This window comes from Macrotis lagotis, chromosome 1 (genome assembly GCF_037893015.1).
Source record: "Macrotis lagotis isolate mMagLag1 chromosome 1, bilby.v1.9.chrom.fasta, whole genome shotgun sequence".
NCBI classification, from domain to species: Eukaryota; Metazoa; Chordata; class Mammalia; order Peramelemorphia; family Peramelidae; genus Macrotis; species Macrotis lagotis.
Genome location: NC_133658.1, coordinates 21,526,295 through 21,551,159, shown reverse-complemented (window position 1 = coordinate 21,551,159; position 24,865 = coordinate 21,526,295). Strand labels below are relative to the sequence as shown.

Sequence of the window (24,865 nt, the reverse complement as noted above, 5' to 3'; positions counted from 1 at the left end):
GGCAAGTTCAATCTAGGTCAACAACAGCCCAACAATGGCAATACCATATGGTTTGCAGGGTCAAGGAGGTGATTGTCCTGCAATCTTGTGTCCTGGTTTGATCTTGTCTAAAGTATTGAAGAAGGCCACTGAGGAGCTGGAGAGCCAAGGAGGCCCAGCGGGTCATAATGGACCTGGCATCCATGGCCTGTGAGGATCAGTGGAAATAACTGGATTTGTTTAGACTAGAGAATGCTCAGGGGAGGCATGCTAGCTATCTCCAAGGTTGATGTGTGAAAGAGGGATCAGACTTGTTTTGTTTGATCCCAAAGGTCATAACTAGGAGAGGGTGGAAGGGTGGGGGGAGCGAGTTGCAAAGAAGCCAAGCTGGGCTTAATATCCAGGAAAAGTTCCCAACAATTGGTGCTGTCATTCATTTGTTTCAGTTGTATCTGGCTCTCTGTGACCCCATTTGGGGTTTTCTTGGCAAAAATACTGTAGCGGTCTACCATTTTCTTCTCCAGTTCATTTTATTGATCAGAAAACTGAGACAAACAGAGTGAAGCAACTTGCCCAGGGTCACACAACTAAGACATGCCTGAGGCTTAATTTGAACTCAGGTCTTCCTGACCTCATGCCCAGTGTTCTACCCTAGCATATACCCCTAGTCTTTCCAACAATGAGCGTTGTCAGAAGGAAGAGAAGGCTGTTTTAGGAGTCAAGGGCTCCCTTGAGCTGCAGGCCTTAGGCAGAGTCTGGAGGTGCTAGGAAAGATTCTTTCAGCTCAGGATGGACTAGATGGTCACTGAGGTACCTTTCAAGTAAAATTCTCTGGAGAATTGGGACCTAAATCACTTGGCTCTGCTTTATGTATAGATGGATAACTTTAGACACATTGGTGGAAAATGGGGATATTCAGCTCCTTTGGAAGAGGAGATTGGGGATTCTGCAAGCTAACAGAAAAAAAGGCATTCTTTGGGCCTCTGTTTCCTATCTGTAAAATGAGGGGGCTTGTTTAGACCCCATCTATGCATGAGTAGAGTCACAAAGAGATAGAACCGACTGAACAACAATCACAACAGAATCTCACGTGGAGCCCAAGGGCTACATGGTGCTCCTCCCAGGTTGAGGCCTTCCTGAGACTTCCAGCCAAAAGAGTTTTTTACTTAATTAACCAGTAAACATACATCCCCCCATGAAAGCTTCACCATAGCATTTAGGTAACTCTGGGATGTTGAAATCTCTGCCAGCTGAGCATAAGCTCTGGCAGCTTCTCCAACTCTGGGAGAGGCTTCCAGTATAGTCTAGTGAAAGACTTCATAATTCAGAGATTTGGAGTGGAAAGGGACCTTAGAGATCATCAATTTGCTAAAGAGAAGAAACTAAGGCTCAAGAGAGACAAAGGGACTGGCATTGTCCCACAGGGAGGAAACAGATCTTTGCAAGACAGCATAAGGTCTAGCTCTGCTGCCCTCTTGGCCATCCCAAAGTCACTTTGCCCTCTATTTATCACCCAAGGACCAGTTTCGACAAGTTCCTAGGGGACCCTTGGTAGGTTGGCAGCACTGTGATGGATTTTCCAGCCAATTTCCAGACCACTGACTGATACCTCGCAAGCTTCACTGGTGGAGGGAGCACCCACAGGGAAGAATTCTGGCTTATCTGTGGTCTTGAGGTAGCCAGCATCCATGGACCAGCAGGGGCTTCAACTACAGCACGCATGCGGGCCTGCCCACCCCCTGCTATCCTGCTGGGCAGGCGTGGATCACTGTGTCCTTGTAATGGATGGGATTGGAATTCATTCTAGAACGACATTCCCAGCATCCTCTGGGGTTTCTCATCACTCATATGGTTATAGCGGCGTTTGAACTTCTCTAAATAAGACAATCTCTAAGGCAGCCTCTGGACCAACAACCTCAGAGTTCTAGGATTTCAATCCAATGTAATTCCAGAAGCCCAGATTGTACTTGGCAGTGACCTAGGTCCTGTGGACACAGAAAAAAATGGGCCCGCCTCTGCCCTTGGGAGACTTACACTCTATTGGAATAGAATGTAAGGGGGGAGGGGACTTGGAGTTGCAGCCCCCCCTGAGGGAGGGGCCAATCCACCATCATCTTTTGGGATTTCCCAGACAGCCTGGTGGAGCCTACTGATCCCCTCTCAGAAGAATGTTTTTTAAATGCATAAAATAAAATGCACAGAATTACAAAAGAAAGCAATTAAATTGAAATATTATGTTATAAATATACACAGTGTGTAAATGTATCCATGTGTTGGTGTGCTCATACTTGTAAGAATTGCATATGTATGTGAATAAACCCACATATAGATCTCAGAACCTAGCTCCAGACCAAAAAGGAGTGGTTCCCAACTTCCACTACAGTGAACACAATGGATTGTGTTCCGGGTCCGGACTTGGCCAAACCCAGTCTGGAGATCTTGGGTCATACCAGGTTCTGTCAACAAGATATCTTTCTAGCTCATGGGTGACCCCGTCTGGGGTTATGCAGAGGAATAGCCAGTTAAAGAGGGCAAGGGCAGTCCCTGCTCCTATGATGCCATGCCCTCCTCCCCCTTCCCCTCCCCAGTACTGACCTCTGACATCTGGGGAAAGAGACTGATGGCGAGAGGCAAGGCCAGGCCAAAGGCAGCGAGGCACACGAAGCTTTGCACGGGCAGAAGAAGTCGGGGGCGAGACTGCAGGAGAAAGGTCCTGGAGTGGATGAGAGAGGTGGCCGATTAGACCCTGGGGCGAGGAAGAATTCCTTCCCTCCTTCTCGCCCAGCACCTGGACCCCAGAGGATTCTGAAGCACCAGCTTTAGGGTGATAAAAAAATGATTCAAGAGGGACGCACTTCTGGACTTGTCACTCCCCAGCTTGGGCAAATTTCTTCCCCTCTCCTCAGTTTCCTCTTCTCTAACATGAGAGGAGATGGACCTTAGGATGACCTTTAGAGTTCTTTATAGTTTTAAACTTGTGATCTTATACACAAGGGTGTGTGTGTGTGTGTGTGTGTGTGTGTGTACAGGGCAATCCAAGAAGGGAGAACAAACCTGAGCAAAGGAAAAGGAATGGCATGAATATAAGGGCCAATGAGACTGAGGGGCAGCAGAGTATTTGCTAACAGAGGAATGTGAGCTAACTCTGCTCCCAAATAGTTTTTATGCTGTAGTTGGAGAGAGACCCCATCAAATGGAAAAGGTTTCAGGAGCCAGCAAGGTAAAAATAGATGCCAACCTACTGTCAGCCAAGAGCAAGTCTACCTGATTCATTTAATCTAATACAATAAACTTTTTTTTAGGTTTTTGCAAGGCAAATGGGGTTAAGTGGCTTGCCCCAGGCCACACAGCTAGGTCATTATTAAGTGTCTGAGACCAGATTTGAACTCAGGTACGCCTGACTCCAAGGCCAGTGCTTTATCCACTATGCCACCTAGCTGCCCCTACAATAAACTTTTAATAAGAATTTACTGTACTCCAGTCACTCATGAAACTGTGGGGATAAAGACCTCAAAAGTAAATGGTTCCTGCCCTCAAGAAGCTGACAATTTACTGGGGAAACCAATAAATACACCAAAAACAAATTTCTGTGAGAAGGGGTGAAGCATAATAAAAACTGGGGAATCTGGGAAGGCTTCAGCTGGTGACGAAGACTCATCACCAAAGAGTAGAGTTTTGAATTTAGGGGCTATAGCAACTCATTGAGGTCTTCTGCTAATGGTATTGGCAGAAGAAGAGAACAAGGGACTGTGGGCCCAGGAGTTCATTTTGGCTACATTGAGTAGCAGGAAGAGGGGAGTTGGGGAACATTAATGGAAACTACACTGATCATGGGTGGTGTCTTCTTCTGGATCAGATGTGCCCCCACCCAGGACTAGGTGTCACCATGTTGTTCGCTTATTCAAGAAGCTCTAATGATGCCCTATTGATCCTCTTCCTCACTCTCAATTGACACAACACTAGGGAAGGCCAGACCGCCAGGTGCTGACCACAGTGTCATTATCTGCTCCATGTCATTGGAAATAGGGCTTTCATTTTTTCACAAAGATAATACCAGACCCGCCCTCTTGCACCCTTGCCTCCAATTCTCCCCAGGATGGCCAGAAAGGATTCTCCCCTTCCACCACCAATTCACCCATCCATCTATCTCCCAGGCTCCCTGAAGAAGCTCTCAGGCCAGTCTTTCCCAATTTGCCTCCTAATGCCAGCCTGGCATGGCTGTTAGGATGAAGTCTCCTTTGTAATTACAGCCCTGTTAGGGGTCCTATAGTCATCTGGGAAGGCTCCAAGTCTAGCCAAAGCACTTCTGAGAATTCTGAGGTGCGACTTTCAGGCCATCTTCCCAACCAGGCAGTTTCCATTACAATGGCTAAAACATCCTCATTAGGGTGAGTTAGGTGTTGTTTGGAGAATGGAAAAAAAAATCCATCACCCCTTGATTAACACATAAGGTGCCAGGTCTTAATTGGACCTCAGATTCTAGAAATCTGTAAAATTTAGTGCAAGTATTTCTCTATGAAATGAAATCCCTTTTGGATCTGCTAGGCTATAGGTCGGCTTTCTACCTTCTCTCAAACTATCACCCTGAATCCACAGCCAAATCAGCCACCACACTTGGCTCTGAGCTCTGAGCCAACTGCCTTTTGGCATCAACTGCTGCTATTTGTGATTTCCTCTTCAAGACTGTGTCCTCTGCATGAAATGCCCTCGTGACGGGAGGTGGGGAAAGTCTGCTGTTGACAAGGAGACCATTGTCACCCCAGACACCCCAGAGAACAGACACCATGCACAGCAGATAGGTGCTGACTTGGTTACCTGTTCCCCTTCCCCCCTTCTTGTAGAACTAGACTGTTGTGCAGAGGAAGCCTCAAACTAAACTCCATCCAAAGTCAATGGCCCCAAAGTTAATCTTTCTCTAGTTGTATTATGATTATGTCATAGATCCCTGCTGAAGGCTATTGAATGGCTCGCCACTGGCAATGGGATCAGGTCCAGATTTTTCAATCTGGCATCTAAGGCTCTTCAGAACCTCCTCCCTACTTTCTTTTGTTCTTTTTTAGTTTTTGAATTTTTTTTTGGTGTAACACTGACTAAATTTCTCCCAGTAGTTTCATATAAGGAAAAAACTGATGAAATATCAAAAATGCCTGACAATATATGTAATGTTCTATACCCATGGGCTTTGCAGCTTTGCAAAGGAGACAGGGGAAGCGTCTTCTTTTTGAGGTCCCTTTGGGGTCATGTTGCTTTTTGGTAATTCTACAAGTCACTTTCCATTGATTTCCATCCTATATTTCTTACATGGTGGCAGTGAATAGTGTCTATTGCTTTCCTTGCTCTGCTAACTTTATTCTGCATCAGTTCATGTAGATCTTTCCATGTTTCTCTATTCATCACATCCATCATTTCTTATAACGCCATAGTATCCCATTACATTCATGTGCCCTACTTTGTTTAACTATTCCTCAGTCTTCTTTATTTTCTTAGCTACACAAAAAAGTGCTGCTATAAATATTTTTATTTTATTTGGAAACTTTCTTCTTATCAAAGGTAACCTTGCAATAGAATCTCTGGGTCCATCCTCTTGCTTCCCACCAATGAGAATTATGCTGCCTCAGTCACTGGGAGAGAATGGTGCATCCTCTTGAATGACTTCACTCCCTCTAGTTTGGTCTAGGACATGGATGGGCAATAAAGAATTAAGAATTTAGAAGGCTTTGACTTGGAGTCCATCGAGAACATTGTAGATGTGAAATCCTCCCCAAACAAGGTCCAGAATAAGGCAGAGGAGTCTGCCACCCTATGACCTCTCCCAATTCTGCTCCATACTCTTGGACCATATCCCAGAAAGTCTTCTCAAAGTCTGGCAAAAAGAGCATAGGACTTGAGGAAACTTGGGATCTGGTTCTAGCTCTGGTATCGATTATTGGTGTGATCCTGGACAAGTCATTTTACCTCCTTAGGCCTTAGTTTCCTCATTTCTAAAACTAGGATAAGGTTACTTCTATATCCTCCAGTTGTTAGAGTATTCTCCCTTTGGAAATTAATTCATATGTGCTTTCTATCTAGTTTTCCAGTAATTCATGGGGGTGAGGGGTGGGGGGAAGAGCCAAAAGAGGCACCACAGATATGGCCTGAACTAGAAAGAAGGTGTCAATCTACATTGGGAGGTAGTTTCCTCATCTAGGAGTTCCCAGTATCCATGAAATCATTGGTTCAATTGTCATCATCATCATTACCACCAACACTAGTATTTAAATCAAGTGTTAAGGTTGGCAGAGCACTTTTTGTAGATCATTTCATTTGATCTTCATGAGCTGGCTGCTATTCTTGCCTCCATTTTCCTGATGAGAAGACTAAAGCTTGAAAGGAGTTATGGGATCTGATTTCATGTTTTCCTGAATCCAAACTGGTCACCCTATTCACTACCCTACCTTATCCTAACTTATTTGTAAATATATTGCTTCCTTCCAGTAGACTAAGTTCCTTGAGGACAAAACTAGTGTTTTGTTGGCTCTGCATCTCCAGTGTGTTAGGAAATGGTAGATATCTAAAATAGTTTTTGCTGAGTTGAATTGCATCGTGAGGAATTATGAGTTTTGAGTGTTGCCAGGCCTCTCCTGGCCTTGCTGCTGAACCGCCCAGCATCAGCAGAGGGAGCAGGGGGTCGACAGTTAAGGAGGAAGGAGTCCAACCTCGAAGAGCAGTGTAGGTCACTCGTCACTCACACGTGCTCACTCTTCCCCCAATGGGGGCCTCGCCACACATCATGGATCCCCAGATAGAGGCGGTAGCAGCCCATTGTCAGTACACCTTGGGTCTGCGCTCATCACTTTGTTCATTAGTGGTTTCCATTTGGTGTAATTTGGCCGGCGCCTCTCGCACTTTGCAGTAGGCACCACGATTTCTTCCATATGGAAGCAGCTAAGCGGATGAGTACAAGTTATCGGGATCACTGAACCGGAGCTGTGTTTGCCTAGAAGAAGGTGTTACATGCTAAACTAAACACAACAGGAGCTAGCTACAATATCCCATCTGACAGATTCCGGGGGGATTCTTCTCTCTGACAAAGAAATCAATGAGCAGGATCTCATCGTAGGAAATGATTAGGTGATGATGCCAACTATGGGCTTATGAAGAGGGGGCGCTGCCAGGGATGGGCGAGGGGGTCTTCCACCAGCCTGGCCCAGCAATGCCCTCACCTCCTTCCTCCCCTGCCCTGAGACTCTCCCATTCAGCCCTCTGTCTGAAGGGTATGATACAGTCAGGGCAAACTTATTCCCTGAGAGGGGAAGGGGAGGAAGATGACAGCTGGCAAAGGCTATGGTGATGCAATGCAAAGAGGCAAGGATATTACATTAGTTGGTGTTCAAAGCCCTGTTCTGTGTGATTTTGAATTCAGAGGTCAGAGATATAGCGTTAAGAAGAACTCTACAGGCAAAGAATTCAATTTCCTCATTTTACAGATGAGGAAACCGAGACACACAAACTAATATGAATTGCCCAGGTCAAATCTAAGAGAGAATTCAAACTCAGACCTTTCTGACTATTCACAAAGCCACCTTGTTGTCTCTAAATATTTAGAATATTTAGAAAGGTCAAAGCTAGCCCCTATATTGAGGGAACCGGGGTGCAGAGAAGATTGGTGACTTGCTTTCTGTGCCTCAGTTTCCTCATCTATAAAAATGAAGACCCCCCTCTGAATCTATGCCTTCATATGCCTATGATCAGATTAGTTAGCTTTCATTGGAGAAGGCAGAGAAAGTCAGATTTTTGAGGGGGAGACACACAGAATGGGGAGAGTTGTCTCAAGATAAGAGACAAACCAGGGCAATGAGGAGTTTAAAAACCAAGAGGCTTCCTGACAATCACTTCTTCTCAAAGAAAACACTAACCTTCCCTGTTTTTGTTAGTCAAAAACCATACATTAAATGTCTGGGGATACATAAAAAAGCCCCCAATCCTACTTCAAGGAGTTGATATTCTAATGGCAGAGACAATGTTAGGTCCATACACAGGTGGAGATACTACATGTACAGAGGAGATGGATATATAAGGTAATCACAGAGGAGAAGGCACCAATTGCTGGAGGGAGGGACCAGGAAAGGCCTTCCCCAGGTGGGAGTTGAACTGATTTTTGAAGAAGGCCCAAATGTAGGGGTGAGAATAGAGAGGATTTCAAGCATTGTGGGCCAGTCTTGGGCAAAGAGCAAAAAGGAATGAATGGAGCATTGTTTGGGGGGATCACACAATAGACAGGGTAGTTGGAAGACCCCTAGCTGGTAAGGCAAGAAGGGCCAAGCTAGGAAAAGCTTTAAAGCAGAGGACTTCCTATTTGGTCTTGGAGGTATTAGGGAGCCAGTGGAGTTTACTAGTTAGATACGTGATTTAGAAAACTCACTTTGGCAGTAGAGTGAAGGATGGAGTGATGTAGGAGGACCCTGAGAAAGGGAGGCTAATTAAAGAGTCCGGGTGAGAGTTGATGAGGACCTTGCTACCTAAGAGTGAAGGGAAGGAATTCTATACTTGAGATGCCATTAAGGTAGGAATCTCAAGGTCTGGCAACTGGTTGACTTAGTGGGGTGAGTGTAACTGTCAAGGTTGACCTTGTGGTAGCAAGTCGGGAAGACTAAGAAGATGGTTGTACCCTTGTTTGTAATAGGGAAGTCAGAGGGAAAGGAGAGTTGGTGGTGGAGGGTGGAGTGAGGTATTGGGTTCTATTTTGATGTATTGAGTTTAAGATGTCCATGGAATATCCAGAACTGTCCAGAAGGCAGTTGATAATGCAGAATCAGAGGTCTAAAAGGAGGTTAGGTGTGGACACCCAGAGCTGAGAATCATCTTCATAAAGATGATCACTGAACCTATGGGAGGTGTTAAAATCACCAAGCGAGGGTGAAACTAGAAATGACTTGAGATGAACTTTATAGGTTCGTGAGAATTATCTGAATGAAGATCTAGCAAAGGAGACTGAGGAGGAAAGAGTAGACTGGTAGAAGAAGAGAAGAGTATCATGAAACCTGGAGAGGAGAGAGTATCCTGGAGATGAAGAGATGAATAGTACATGAAACTGCAGAAAGTTCAGATTGAAGACTGAGAAAAGACCAGATGGGGAAGTCAAGAGATTATTGGGGGCTTTGGAGAGGGCAGTTTATATAGAATGATGAGGTTGTAAGACAGGGGGCTCAGAGGCTTTAGGAGAGAGACAGAGACAGATAGAGAAAGGTAGAGAAAGACAGAGAGACAGAGAGAGACAGAGACAGAGAAGGAGAGAGAAGACACCAAACCAGATGTTTTTCCAAGGAGATTAGTTGAGAACGGGAGGAGAGATATAGGGCAAGAGATGGTAGGATCTGTTATTGTTGTTGAGTCATTTTCCAGTTATGTCTGACTCTTTGTGACCCCATTTGGTATTTTCTTGGCAAAGTTAGTAGAGTAGTTTGCCATTTCCTTTTCTAGCTCATTTTATAGGTAGGTAAACTGAGGTAAGCTTCAGTAAGAAGGGCCATTTCTTCAAGACTGGAGTGAGGGTGAAAATAATGAGGGAAACCAATTGACTTAGGAGCTAAACAGGAGAGGAGAAGGAAAAGCTCTCTGTGAGTGGTCTCCATTTTTTTTTCAGTGACCTTTGAAGCAAAGTCTTCATCTGAGATTGGAGAGGGGGCTGTCATGGGAGGCTGGAGGAGAGATGAGGATGTTTGGAACAGCCACTAGAGACAGTCTGCTAGCTAATCCATTTGAGAGGAGTTGAAGGCTTGCCTTGTGGCAAGGCAGGCCCAGCTGAGATGAGGAAACATTAATTTGTGATGGATTCTGTATAATTTTTCAATTGTCTTCAGCTCTGTTGAGAAGCACATGAATAGGAGAACGATGGTGGCAGTAATCCAGAGCTGAGGTTTGGTTAGGCTTTCTATGTGCTAAGACGTGTTGGACTGGATCACTGGAGATTTAGGGGAGGGAAGGGGGGAGAGTACAGCTAGTATGAATTTAGGGAATAGGGTCCAGGAGAGGATTCTGGAGTGGAGGCAATGGAGGTCATGGTATGGATGAAAAACAGCGATGGGGATGGGAGGTGGTTGTAAGGAAAAGGGAAAGACAGATTCAGATAAAGGGGTTTCGGAGTTCATAAATGTGGAAATGGAAGAGTGATGGGAGAACAGATCAAGGGTGTAACCACCTCTATGTTAGGCTAAAGTACAACAGAGGATTACTGGTCTTGAGAAATGGGTAGGTTGAGGAACTGGGGAGTTGGGCCATTTGAGGCACTGCCAGTATGTGTGCTACTGTTCCCTAGTATCAGGACAGAAATTGGGAAAGAAAGATGGGAAATCTTGACTGAACTCATCAAGGAAAGAAGGAAAACGTCAGTGGTTGGGGAGTGACAACCATGGGGATCTGGACTGGTTGCTAGAACCTCAGAGGAGAAGGGGCTGAACAATAGTGGGAAAAGAAGAGCCTTTGGGATTATCTTGACTGACAGGGTAGAATTGAGGGACTCTCCCATCAGCTATCCCTAAAACCACAGCCTTCTTCCATCTCAAAATCTTCTCTTGGGGCTCCTGAGCAGCCAGTAATTACTGAGAAGAGGCCAGTATGGGGGTAAAGGGTTGGAGGGGAGAGATATAATATCATTTCCCCAGACCTAGATACTGACTGGAAGTTAGGAGGAGGTTCCTAAAGCCCAGGTCTGACATGGTCACTCTTCTGCTCCAAAAGCTCCTGGGGCTCCCTATTCCTTCCAGCATAAGGAACAGATCCCTCCAAGTGGCATTTGAAAGTCCTTCCCAATTTATCTTCAAGTCTCCCTGTTTCTGGAATGCCCTCCCTTTTCATTTCTGCCCCTTGAGACTCAGGGCAATTGCCATCTCATCTATGAAGCCTTACCTGATTCCATGTTAGTGCTTCCTGCACCCCCAATTACTTTTTTTTAAATTTGCTTCTAAATGGACACCTTATATCCTACTGATAAACTCCTTGAAAGTAAGGAAGCCTGTTGGATTTGGAGTCAGAGGTCTCAGGTTCTCTTTTTGTTCCCCTTAGGTTTTTCCAAGGCAATGGGGAGTTAAGTGATTTGCCCCAGGTCACACAGCCAGGCAATTATTAAGTGTCTGAGGTTGGATTTGAACTCAGGACCTTCTGAATCCAGGGGCGGTGCTCTATCTACTGTGCCACCTAGCTGCCCAAGGCCTCAGGTTCTAAATCTGCCTTTGATCTTGTTACCTTTGTGATCTTGAGTGAGTCACTTGACTCGGGTCTCAATTCCCTTATAAGCACAATGATGGAGTTGGGCCGGGTGGCTCCCAAGATCCTGGTTTCATTTTTGTCTGTGGGTCCCCAGCTCCTTCGACAGCATCTGGAGCAGAAGCAGCATTCTTGTGGAGTTGAACTGAACTGGGGACTCAATTGCTAGGGACTTGCCCCCCTCCTCCCTGAACAGGAGACCCTGACAAGAGGCAGTGTTGCCAGAGCACCTGGGTTCCAATGCCATCTGTGATGCATATGACTTGAACTGAATCTCCTTAGGTCTCAGTTTCCTCCTCGGTTAATGAGAGATATAGACCAGATAGCCTCTGAGATCCTGTCTAGCTCAACAATGCTGCAGTGTCTGAAGGACTGGTCCAAGGTGCTCCAAGCCTCTGCTTCCAACATGGTGGTTTGTTGTGTAAGGAAGAGAAAGGCTTCATTGGGTGAGTCCAGGGCTGCTCTTGCCTCCTCTGCCAACAGGTGCTGAGGCCTGGACGATTCTGGGAGAAGGGGGTTACAGAAGCTGGGGGGTGGGGGTGATGGGGAGAACAGCCAAGGAGGCAGGCCCAGAGTTAAAACCCACAGCAGGAGGAGAGGAGAGATGCCAGGGGAGCCAGGGAAAAAATGGCATGAGAGATGAGAAAGGCAGCTGGGCGAGTTAAATATGCAGATGGAGGGATGTGAGACGTGATGGAGAGAGAAGCAAGACCTGGCTCCTGGGCCTGCTTGGAGATGCGGAGAATAAGGCCTGCCTCAATCACTGTCCAGGGCTGGGGGCCTCCCAGACCCCACCCCTGGCCCAAGTCTAAGCAGGAGCAAGAAAGGATTCAAGTGAGAAGGTAAGGACCATCTTCCTCCCTGTGTGGAGGGACACACACATATGTTGGTAACTGCCCAGACTGGAGGGACCAGGGAGCCAATCCTTCCCTAGCATAGGCCTCCTGCCTGGGGAGCCAATCCTTCCCCAGCTGACTTGGGGGACTGGGGACTTGGGTTCCAATCTCAGTCCTACATCTTATTACCTCGGTGATTTTAGACAAATCACTTTACCAAAGATCTATGACCTTTTGATCCATCACCTGACCCTTGACCCATAACCAAAGTGGCCACCCTTCTGAAATCCAAAGACTTTGGGTTAATCTAATAGAAACCTGAAAGAGCCCTTTTTGTTATAGAGGAGAAAATGGGCCAGAGACTTGCCCAGGGACATTGGTAGCATAGCTGGAGTGTGGATTCTGAATAGAACATTCTTTCTATTCCACTAAACTGCCCAGATCATGTCTCTTGGGGCCTTTGGTTCATCTTGTACCCCATCTCCAAATCAGCCTCCCCAAAGCAATGCTTTCGTCATGTCACCTAGAATATCCCCTTTCCATCTAAGAACTTGCAAGATTCCCTGTGGTTCATCCAATCCATAGAAATGATTTTTAGTCTGGCCTTCAAAGCCTCCCTCGCCAATCTTCTTCCCCAACAGCTACCCTCTCTCCTCCCTGGGTTGTCTTTGATGACACATTTGAGTACATTCTCAATTCTATGGGAAGCATAGAGTGGAGCGCTTGATGTATTCTCATCACCCCTTTTCCCCATTTACCCCTCCAAGTAGAATGTAAGAAGATGTAAGACCATCTCCAGTCTTCCTGATCTTTATCTGTCCATTGGATCCCAATGTTTCTGGAGGACAAAGTGAGGCTGGGGACTTAGCACAGACCCCCCCCCCCCCCTCACTCAAGTCCAGTCCATGTGCTTGTCCTGGCATCACCTCCCTGACATCATGGTCTTCTTTGAGAATGAAAAACAAACATCATCTTCAGGCTCTTTGAGAACAGGAGCCTAGTGTTAATAAATATTTGTTGACATAGCAGGCACTTGTGGTAGATCTTTGTGGGACTGAATTGAATTGTGGTAGACTGTAACAAGCTTTGGAGCACTTGCTCCATTCCTGGAAGACCAAAATAGGCCCTGCCTCCAAGGAAGATGCTCCCAGGGCCAGTCTCCCATCTTCCCTTCCTTTTCCTTTCTTTCTTTTTCTTTGGTTTTTGCCTCTGATTTCATTAGTGAGATTTCCTCTCAGTGAGGAAACTCTCCCCATTATTGTAGATCAGCATCTTTTCTGAAATTTATGATCTTGAATGACTTGCCTAGTCACATAGATGGTAGAAGTGGGTCTTGAAATGATTCTGAGGCCAGCTCTCTGCCCACCAGAACATACTGCCCCTTTCTTTCATCCTGACCCATCCTCTCCCACCCTCCAGACTTACTTTTCCAGCACGGACATGATGATTGGAGGTAGAACCAGGATGGGCATGGGGAGAACCACTCTTGTCAAGGCTGTCTCGAGCAGGGCCTGGGGAGCCAAGCAAAGGGGTCAGGTGAAAGTACCTATCTGGGTGGGGGACCCGGGGTAACCCTTCCACGCTAATACTCCTTTTACTTATCTTCCCTACAAAATCATCCATCATTGCAACTGGTGGTCTAGAAATTCACCATAGCAACAAGGTACATTCATTTCTGGGCCTCATTTTTCTCATCAGCAAAATGGGATAATAACCTTTAAACTGCCCATATCCCAGGGTGTCTATAGAGAAAGCCCTTCTAAAAATTAAGGCCAGGGAGGCTAGGTGGTGCAGTGGATAGAGCACCAGCCCTGGAGTCAGGAGTACCTGAGTTCAAATCCAGCCTCAGACACTTAATAATTACCTAGCTGTGTGGCCTTGGGCAAGCCACTTAACCCCACTGCCTTGCAAAAAAAAAATCCTTAAAATTTAAGAGCAATATCTAATTAAGAATTATTACCCCTTCGATGTATACCATGGAAACAATGTAAAGACTGGCAAATTGCCTTCTGTGGGGGGTAGGGGGAGGGAAGTAGGATTAGGGGAAAAATTGTAAAACTCAAAAGAAATAAAATCTTTAAGTAAAAAATAAATAAAAATAAAATACCCTTAAGAATTAAAAAAAAAAAAAGAATTATTATCCTGAAGAAAAGATTGTGGTAGAGGTAGAAGTTGGGAGATTGCCAGAAATAGTTATATAAAGGAAGTATTTTCAATAATGCCCTGTAAATTCGGGTGCTCTGGAACAAAGCTCCAGTTGCCTTGCCCTAGTTATGGCTCTGTTTCACATGAAGTAGAGATGGGAGCTCCTGCTGTTTATATGTGTGGAGATCTGGCTTCAAGGCAATGCAAGGCAACCCATCATGCATTTATTAAGTGTCTTCTTAGCACAGGCCGGGTGCTAAGTGTTGAGGTTACAAAGAAAAGCAAAAAACACCCCCCCACCCCAACAATTCTTGCCTTCAAGGAATTAAGTCTTATGCAGTAGACAACATGAAACAACTAATAGACAGGATAAATGAGAGATAATCTTGGAGGGAAGGCACTCAAGGCTAAGTTAACATTATATATGGAATTCATTAGAAAGTGGTTCTTTTGGGAAAAAAAAAAACAACAAAAAAAAACCCCACCCACCCCCTACCCGCCCCCCAACACATACACACACACTCTTACTGCACACGTTTTTTAAAGAGCAGATTCAAATCAGATGGAACAATGCTTAGGAATGGAAATACATTAGTACCAGACACCCAAATTCCTCGACTGCAGACTCCCGCCAGGGACATTTAGCAAGTGTGGAAGCCAGTGTAGACACCTCAATTAACCCTTCTGAGCCATCTCAGGGAGTTTGAGTGGGGTGTGGATATGTGTGTGCATGCAGAGGGTGGAAGGGTCAGGAGTGGCCCCCTCCTTCTCCCCATGACAAGCTGCTGGAGATCCAGAGAAAGAGTGAGGACAGAGACCGCGGAGACAAGGACGCTGCTGTCACACCGCCAGGGGGTGGAGGGAGGGGGGAAATGAGCATATGGCAGAGTTTAGATGCTTAAAGGAAAAAAAAAGAAAGAAGCTAAAAGCAGGTGTTGGAAGGAACAGGGAAAAAAAACAGCTGGGGCTTGCTTGGCAAGGTGAGGGTGATGGAGTGACTTGGGGAAAGGAGAGGGAAACAAAGTCCCCTGCTGGCTTCCTGGGGATCTCCATGGGGTAGGTCAAGGTCCCTTTTGGAAAGGGAGAGCATTTGACTTTTTAATGACAGCGCCAGCTATCTGGAACATCAAGACCACAAACCATCCATAATGTACCAGTGATTTCTCCCACACAGCCTTGCTTTGGAGGACCTGCTGAGGTCCCATTTTGACCTGTGACTCTAGGCTCTGATTTGGGGGTACTATCATTTGCATTCTTCAGAAGCAAGAGGTGAACCCCTGCTCCACATACTCAGGCAGATTAATGAGTTTAACCCCAGTCTGGTTTCCACAGAGGGGCCCTCCAGGGGAGCTCTGGGAAGCCAGAGCTTGGACCACAGAGAGTGGGCAAAGAAGGATGCCAAATTATCTTGTACCACATTTGATGCTTCTGGGGGTCCTGGGTTCTTTGGGACATCACTGTGCTTGCTTTCCCCAAGAAACTACAAAGAGGACACTAGAAAGCAACTGCTCCTGAGAATGGAGTGACAAGACCTCAGTACTGAGTTCAAATCCCAGATATTTGGGTGATTTGGGGCCAATCTTTCATTGCCCTAGGCCTCAACTGGACAATGAGGGACTTTATAGGATCAGAGATGGCAGGAACTTTCTATGTCGTTGATGAGGAGATGGAGGCATACAGAGTAACCCAGGTCTTTCTGATTCCAAGTCCAGTGACCTAGCCACTACACCACACTGTGTCTAGAAGATGGCTATAAGAGTCCCTTAAGTTCTCATTCCTTCAGTACCTTTAGACATCTTTTTGTGTGGAACACAAAAGCTGGAGGGTCACTATCTCCCAGTGGCCAAACGCAAGGGTTTTTTCTCAGTTCTTCACTTCCTTGACACAGTTAACTCCCCCTCCATCTGGACATGCTCTTCTCCTTTGGTTCTAGTGCTCTTCCTATTTGTGTGACACCCCTTCAGGCCCTTTCATTGGACCCATTATCCAGGTCATGTCCTCCTAGCTGTGGATGTCCCTAGGATTCCATCCTTTTTCTTCTTCTTTTGGTGTTGCAAGTCAATGGGGTTAAGTAACTTGCCCAAGGTCACACAGCTAAATAAGCATAAAGTGTCTGAGGTCACATTTGAACTCAGGTCCTGCTGACTCCAGGGCTGGTGCTCTCTATAACAATGTGCCAGATAAAATGCAAACTCCTCTGTTTGGCCCTTCAGGCCCTTCCCCACCTGGCCCCATTCTGCTTTGCCAGCTTCCTCTTCCTGGTGCAGCCAAAGTGACCTTCTCTCTGTTCCACATATAGGATACTCCATCTCCTGACTCCATGTCTTTGAAGAGCCTATGTCTCACATCTGGAACAGCTCCTTCCTCAGTCCTGTCTCAGGGAATCCCTCCCTTCCCTCGAGACCAGCTCGAGTCCTATCTTCTCCATGAAGCCTTTCCTGATCTCCCCTGAGCCCCAGCTGCTAGCGCCCTCTCTCCTGAACCACCACCTTGATCTACTTTAAATTTATGTTTTTACCAATACACATCCATGTCTTCTTGGAAGAATGGAAACTTCCTGAGGGCAGGGAGGCAAGAACTGTTTTATTTTTGTCATTGCACCTCCAGCACTTACGACTGCCTGGTCCTCATTCAATGCTTGTTGAAAGATGGATTGTCCTGGACTCTCTTTGGTCCCATGAATTCAGTGATCAGCTCTATGCAATGGACTCACAAATCTTTATCTCTGGTCTGAAATTCTCTCTTAAGTGGGTTCAGTCCCACATCATCATCTGCTGGATGTCTCTACTTGACTGTCCCTTTGGCAAATCAAACGCATGTTCAAAGTGGAACTCATCCTTCCTCTTTGTCTGCCATTCTTCTTGCTTTCTGATGAGGACACTGCCATCTTCCCAGTCAGTCACCCAGGCTCACGGCCTCAATGTCATCACCCTCCCCACTCACATCTAATCAGTCGCAAACCTTGTCAATCCCACTTCTCACATCTCTTGACTCCATGCCCTTCTTTCAATGCCCATGAATTGAACTGGTCTGGACTGGAATTGTTGCAGTTACCTCCCAATTGGTCTCCCTGCTCCTGATCTCTCTTTACTCCAACCCATTCCTTACATGAATGTCAGATCCCTTTCTAAGAGGAGTTCAAACATGCTACTATCTCCTCCTGGCTCCCCATTGCCTCCAGGATAAAATACACCTTCCTTAGGCTGGTGCTTAAGATCCCTCAAACTGAGCTCTAACTTACCTCTTCTTCCTGGGTTGGATATTTCAGCTTATAGGACTACCTATTATTCAACAAATCCAATATTCCATCTTCCTCCTCTTTGCCTTCCAAAGAGTCATCCCCTAGGCCTGGAATGCCCTGATCCCCTCATCAGGCCCTTTCCATCAATGCCTCTGAAGTAGATGATTTCTGAGATCCCTTCTGGCTCCTATCTAAGAGGGCTCACCAGGCCTCCTAGCCTCCTAAGCCTTCCCTTCTCGGGAAACTTTCATTCTACTTAATATGTGTTATATATGTAACTTTACATGTCTCCCCAGTGAGTTATGTAAGTTCCTTGAAAACAAAAACTATTCTGGGGAGACTGGGTGGCACAGTGGATAGAGCACTGGCCCTGGAGTCAGGAATACCGGAGTTCAAGTCCAGCCTCAGACACTTAATAATTACCTAGCTGTGTGGCCTTGGGCAAGTCACTTAATCTCATTGCCTGGCCAAAAAGAAAAAGACAGAGACTATTTTTGTATTTATCCTTTCTTTTTTTTCCCCAGCAATTAGCACATTACAAACCCTTAATAAATATTTGCTGCAATTCTGCCTGTTAACTTACTTATTCAGTGGTAAAACTAATCAAACTATCAAAGAATTACTTTAGAGCTAGAAAAATAATAAAATTCATCTGGAAGAACATAAGGTCAAACATAACAAGGGAATCAATTAAAAAAGGGAAGGAAGGTAGTCTGGCAGCTCCAGATTTTAAATTATATTACGAAGAGGTAATCATGAAAACAACCTGGTACTTACTTCAAAAAAATTGGTCATGTTAAACATGGTTGTACATTATAACCTATATCAGATTACTTGCTGTCATGAGGATGGGGCAGGGAAGGGAGGGAGGGAGATAGAAAAATGTGGAACTCAAAATCTTACAAAAAGATGATGCTGAAAACTATCTTTGTATATAATTGGAAAAAATAAAATAACATTCTGAAAAAGAGTGGTGGATCAATGGACTAAATAATAGGCAGAAATAAGGGATCACAATAGTCTAGTGTTTGGTCAACCCAAAGATCCAAGCTTTTGGGTCAGAACTCATCTTCTGACAAAAACTGCTAGGAAAATTGAAAACCAGTTTGGCAGAAAGTAGGCAAAGACCAATATCTCACACCATATACCATGTGATATGATCAACGTGGATAAATGATTTGTATATGAAGGTTGGTATCACAAGGAACTTCGGGGAGTATGTCAGATCCGTGGATAGGGCAGGAGTTTGTGGCCAAACAACAGGTAGAGAGGGTCACAGAAAGTAAAGTGAATAACTTTAATTATATGAGATGTAAAAGCTTTTGCACAAAATTCATGTAGCCAAAATGAGAAGGCAAATAGAAACCTAGTTGGGAGGGGGGCAGGGCAGGGAAGGGGAGGTGAAAGGGGGGAATTTTTCAGCAAGTTTCTCTGATACAAGCCTCATTTCTCAAAAATATAGGAAATTGAGCCAAGTTTATTAAAATGAGAGTCCTTTCCCAGTCAATAAATGGTCAGAGGATATGAACAGTCAGTTTTCAAGAGGAGAAATCAAAGCCATCAATAGTCAGATGAACAAAAGGTTTAAATTGCTACTGATTAGAGAAATGCCCATTAAAACATCTCAGCTACCATTTACAAACCTATCAGATTGGCTAAAATGGCAGAAAAGGAAAATGACAAATGCTGAAGGAAATGTGGAAAAATAAGGACCCTGATGCATTGATGGTGGACCTGTGAACTGGTCTGGTCTTTCTGGAGGACAGTGTGGAACTATGTCCAAAGGACTATAAAACTCTATATTCTTTAACCCAGCAGTACCACTACCAGGCCAGTATTCCAAAGAGATCAAAGAAAAGGGGAAAGGATTTATTTGTATCCATTTTGAGGAGGGGGGTCTATTGGCTTCACACTACACTGCCAAATGGGGCTATGGTGTGAAGGAGGCTAAGAATCCCTGGTCTAGAGGATGGGGCATGACACAGCGAGGAAAGGCCAGGGCCGTAGGATCGTAGATTTAGACATGAAAAAGACCTTTGAAGTCATTTAGTCCATTTTAAAGTTGAGTAAAACAAAGCAAGGCAAGGCAAGGGTTGTCAGCATGATCTTCAGTTCTTCTTTTGACCACTTCTCCTACCAGCTGTCCGGTGTCCTCAGGGCCAGGGAGTCCCCTGTAACACCCTTCACTCCTTTCACAATGACCTGTGCTTTGCCATCTCCTTTTAAAATATACCTGTCCTTGGGATCACAGGATAAGATACCCACTACAGACCTAAGAGATCAATGAATCCAACTCTCCCATTTTGCAGAAAAACTAAGGGAAGTCCAAAGGTAAATGACTTGCCCAAGGTCACCTGGGCAAGAACACCTTTTCTTTTCCCTTATCTTTCTATAATTCTGTGCATGTCTTATATGTGCCCATCTATTTACATGTGGTCTCACCCATTAGAATGTGAGCTTCTTGAGGGTAAGGACTAATATTTTCTTTTTCAGGTCTTAACCCAGAGTCTTGCATACAGGATTTACTTAATACATGCTGACTGGTTTTTTTAGAAAAAGGCAAGTGAAAGTGCCCAGGAGCTAGTTCCTGCCCACCCCAGCCCCCTGGTCCTGGAAGCTGGACTCACATGTCTGGCCGCAATTCTTGAGGAGCCCACGATGTTCCCCTCATTGTCCAGGACATCAATTCCTTCCTCCAATTCATTGTGCCTCATCAGGACCACATTGCAGATATTGGCACTTGCTGGGTAGGGGAAAGCAGAGAAGAAAAGTAGATGGGTGAGGGGAAAGAGAAAGTAAAAGGGGACATTGATAACCAGCAGCTGGCCCCATCAGAACCCAACTGAGAATCCTCTACAGCCTTCAGAGAACTGGGAGGGAGGAATTCCCCTGCTTGGTACTTTAAGCCCTAGAATGATCTAATCTATATTATATCCCATCATGAACTGTGAATTTCATCTCAACCAGTTTGCTTGTTGTTCCCCAAACTTGGGAGGCCATTTCCTTCCTCCACACCATTGCTCAGGCTGTTCCCCATACCTAGAATGCCCTCCTACCTCATCTCTGCCCTTTGGAATCCCTAGCATTCTTCAAAATATCAGAGGATTGGCCCACCCATCCCCCAAACCAGCCCAATCTCAATGTGTTGGCAATTCAGAATAAATCCCGAGCCCAAGTTCTAATACATTGGCCGTGGGATGTTAGATAGGAGTTCTTTGAGGTCAGGGACTCCATTCTGCTTTTCTTTGTTTCCACAGCATTTTAGCACAGGGTCAAGTGCATAATAGGACTACTAATAAATGCTAACTGCACTGAAGGTACTGAAGAGTCCTTTGAGCAAGGGACAGGACATTATCTCGCTGAGAGAAGGGAGACAAAACAGACACCAGGCTTGAGGATCCCACACCAGCAACCCCCAGGATCTTCCTAGGACATAGCTAGAGTATGAAGCCACCTTCCCAGGCTCTCATCACTGTAACTCCCCTATCAATCAGCAGCTCCTCAGTTGGGGCCCTACACTGGTCTTTACAGGGGTCTTTTGAATCCATGTTCCCCATTCCCCCACCATCTGCCATCTTCCCTTTTCCCACCCTGGTACTCATGCAAACCCTCAGTGAGTATGAATCTATCAACCACTAACATTTATAAAATACTTTGAAATTTGTAAAAGTTTTTGCATGTAGGCCCTAATTCAAGCTAATTCTTAGCTGTATTGTTTTTATAATCATCATCATAATAATTATAATTAATCAGAAAACCCCACCTTTAGAGTAGGTAAGGAACCTGGAGGTCATCCAGTACAAATTTTCCTCAAGAGAGAAGAAATTGGGGCAGCTAGGTGGTGCAGTGGATAAAACAAAGCCCTGGAGTCAGGAGGACCTGAGTTCAAATCCAGCCATAGCCACTTAATAATGTAGCTGTGTGACCTTGGACAAGTCATTTAAACCCATTGCCTTGTAAAATTAATAATTAAATTTTTAAAAATTTTAAAAGAGAGGAGAAATCACTTGCTAAGGGTCATATACATGGGAGGAAGTAGCAGAACTCAGGTTTGGGGGCCTCCAAATCTACCCACTCTCCACTATACATTCCTCTGTAACAGGTTAGTAGCATATGGGTACAAGACTCTTGGGTTCAAAGATGGGAGGATGGACCAGAATTGATTGGCTTTAGAACCTTCCTGCTGGCCAGTCCTGGTCTCCATCACTAGGGATCCATCGATTAACAAGTCCTATAAGCACCTACTAAGTACCAGTCCTGTGATCTGCTCTCCTGTGTAGCCCCAGAGCATAGAAGGGCTTGAGCAGCTGATACCCATAGTGCCCAATCCCTTAATTATCTTTGCTTCTGGAAATGGGGGGACTGGGGTGTGGAAGGGGAGGGGGGCTAGGAGGACTGGGAGGCTTCCTTAGATTGTCAGCTGTGAAACGTCCTGAAAGGACCACCATCTGCTTCACGGGGCAGCGTCTGCCCCACCTGGGCAGAGCAGGCCTCATCTGGGTAGCTCCCCAGCTACCGGCTGGGCTGCTGGGCTCCCCCCAACCTGCTCAGGAATAACAAATGCAGGAGGAAGAGGGGGTGATGAAGAGGTGGCCAGCAAAAGACACCAAGTGGTCTTGCTCCTTTCCTCCCTCCCCCCAAAAAGCACGTTGCCACAGCATTTAAAGTTTTAATTTTTGCTAATTAATGTCAATTAATTTTGTATAATGAGTGTTTAATTTTGGGGAGTGTGTGAGCCCGGGAGCTAATGCCGTTCTCGACTGTGAATGCTGATTAGCATCAACACCTGCTGCTTACACTCCCTCTGCTGGGGGGGGGGAGATGAAGGGTTTGGGGAGCCAGCATGAGGATGAGGATGGCATGGTGGGGGAGGGGAGGAGGAAGGAGAATGGGTAGATACATAGGCTCTGGAAGTCTGGAGCGGGTGGGGGTTGGGAGGAAGAGAAAGGAGTTCCAGGGAGCTCACATCTGGGGAGCAGAAGATGGGTCCATGAGGCCAGGCTGGACCAGGTGAGGGAGGGGCTGGCAGCATGGACCCAGTGAAACAACCAGGCCCAGGGCTATTCTGAGCACCTGGCAGGGGCAGCAGGCAGACTGGAGGAGGGAGAATGCTAGGAGAGAAAGGGGGAAGGGTGCAGAGAAGAAACTTGGCTTTCACATGGGAATTTAATTTAAAATAAATAATTTAAAAGTGCAGAGCAAAATTGAATGTAGCCCTTGACTTCTGAAAGATCCCAGTCCTATGGGGGAGATTCTGAAAAGATTTGTCCTTGATTCACTACATCCCTGAGTAAGTCATCGCATTTTTCTGGCCTTGGCTGCCTCCTTGGGAAAATGGGCACAGGAATGTGAACGAGAGGAAGGTTGGAGAATAGCATGGAATGGTGAAAAGAGCCCTGGATCTGGTATCAGAGATTCTGAATTAGAAACTGGGCTCCATCACTTAAGAGTTGTGTGGCTCTGAGGCCATCCTTTGGGATTCAGTTTTCTTAACTTCCCAATGGGGGGGGGGGGCGACTAGATCATCTCTAAGGTCGCTTTTCCATCTCTAGCTCTATGATCTGGTGATGCTCTTAGAGAGGGAAGGCTCCAGGCCCATGTAAGGTTTAAAAAGCATTCAACACTCAACAAGATGGAGTAGAAACCGAGGTTCCAAGAAGTGAAGGGATCTGGAGAAAGGAAGCCCTGGGCTCATGGTCCACTTCTAACATCATTAGGTATGTGTCCATGGGTTGCAAGCAGAAGGGTTCTCAGCCTGCTACTCACATCACTAAGTGGGTAACCATCGGAGCCAGCTCAGACTGGCTCGGGAGAGAGCCGACTGTTAAATTTTCAGTGTGAGCATTTACACCTCAAAAATTGGCAAGTGCTACAATTCAGGGCTTGATTTATTGTTCTGTTAATTGTCTAGACTTATGAAAGTGAAGGAAAGAATGTTAATAATGCAGATTAAATTTTAAAGTACATTGTGGGAATCTGTGTACATGTGTCTCACATGTTTTTGTGTGTGTGTGTGTGTGTGTGTGTGTGTGTAGTCTCAGAATAACTGAACAAGAGGATCAATCAGAGGACAGAGAGAGGCCAACTGTGTATGTGAGTTAGTCATAACTAAAAATGGGATTGTGAAAAACTCAAGTAAAGAATGCTGTCAGGGGCGGCTAGGTGGCGTAGTGGATAAAGCACCAGCCTTGGAGTCAGGAGTACCTGGGTTCAAATCCGGTCTCAGTCACTTAATAATTACCTAGCTGTGTGGCCTTGGGCAAGTCACTTAACCCCATATGCCTTGCAAAAATCCTAAAAACAAAACAAAAACAAGAATGCTGTCAAATGGCTGAATGAAAAAGATGGGCTGTTGATCATGTGGCAAAAGTGAGAGATAGAAGATGATCAGCCCAGGTGTGTCAGGACAAGAGAACCACAGGAAGGTCTCCAGCACCTTGGATGGACTCTTGGGGGATCTGGTGGGAGAACATGGCCAAGAGTTCCTCATATTGCTGACAGGAATACCTATATTGATATGATCCCTAATGGCATTCAAGTATCTTAGTTACCACTGTGACTTCTTGTCTGATCCATATTTTTTCCTGTTTTGTCATCTTAATCCTATATTTCAAGGTTCTTAATTTTAGGTTTCACACCATGGACTAGTTCTTCCAATGTCTGAACCTCAATTTCCTATTCCCTATAATAGAAATAATATTTATGATTACATCTAGTGATGTGAGAGATGGATGAACCTGGCAGAGTCTTCTTGTCTCCAAATTCCCCAGTTTCTCTCTGCAATGATGAGTCCCTGTCCACGGTTACTGTCAAATTCAAATGAGAATGGCTGGATCCCAGACTTAAGAGGTGGAAGAGATCTCAAGAGTCCTTGTAGTCAAATTCTATTGTTTTACACAAGATTAAACTGAGATCCAGATTGAGAAGTGATTTGACCAAGGTTACATAGCTCATAAGTGACAGAGCTGGGATCAAAATCCTGCAATTCCCAACCCAATACTTCTGCTGGTCCATTCGCCATCCTTTGGATGACATTTCATCTTGATAAGCTTTACAATACTGTTAATAACTACACAGATTCAGCCCTTCTCTGGATGGGGCCACCTACTAAATTCAACCATCATTGTATCAAGGGCCTGAATTGATAGTGTGGAAGTTCCTCCCATTGAGATGATTGCATTCTCATTAATAGTATGGTTTTAGTGGTCCAAGGTTCAGAGAGGTTATGTATTTCCCATGATCACACAACCAGTAAGCCTCAGAGGTGAGAGCTGAACCCAGGTCTCCCTGATTCCAAATCTATTCACTGAGTTTGCCTCTTTTCCTGGAATTTTTTTTCCTTTTTCACACACATTGAATGTACATATTAAAATTTGGTAAAAATTGTTTGGGGGGGGGCATGGTTAGGTAGTACAGTGGATAG

The 24,865-nt window shown here is 45.4% G+C and overlaps 1 protein-coding gene across 6 annotated transcripts in view; it reads right to left on the bottom strand.

The window, feature by feature from the left end:
- Positions 1 to 24,865, bottom strand: part of SFXN5 (sideroflexin 5) — a 202,274-nt gene that overhangs the window by 46,970 nt on the left and 130,439 nt on the right. For 3 of the 6 annotated variants that reach the window (XR_012470449.1, XM_074195629.1, XM_074195656.1), the window contains 3 exons: positions 20,070 to 20,185; positions 13,482 to 13,567; positions 2,575 to 2,692 (listed from right to left, as the gene is read on the bottom strand). Coding sequence is in view for 5 of the 6 variants with exons in the window: in XM_074195629.1 (XP_074051730.1) it covers positions 2,575 to 2,692; positions 13,482 to 13,567; positions 20,070 to 20,185 (320 nt within the window). In the remaining variant the exon portion in view is untranslated. The remainder of the gene's footprint in view (positions 1 to 2,574; positions 2,693 to 13,481; positions 13,568 to 20,069; positions 20,186 to 24,865) is intronic. The other 3 variants (XM_074195647.1, XM_074195637.1, XM_074195666.1) reach the window with 2 other exon arrangements.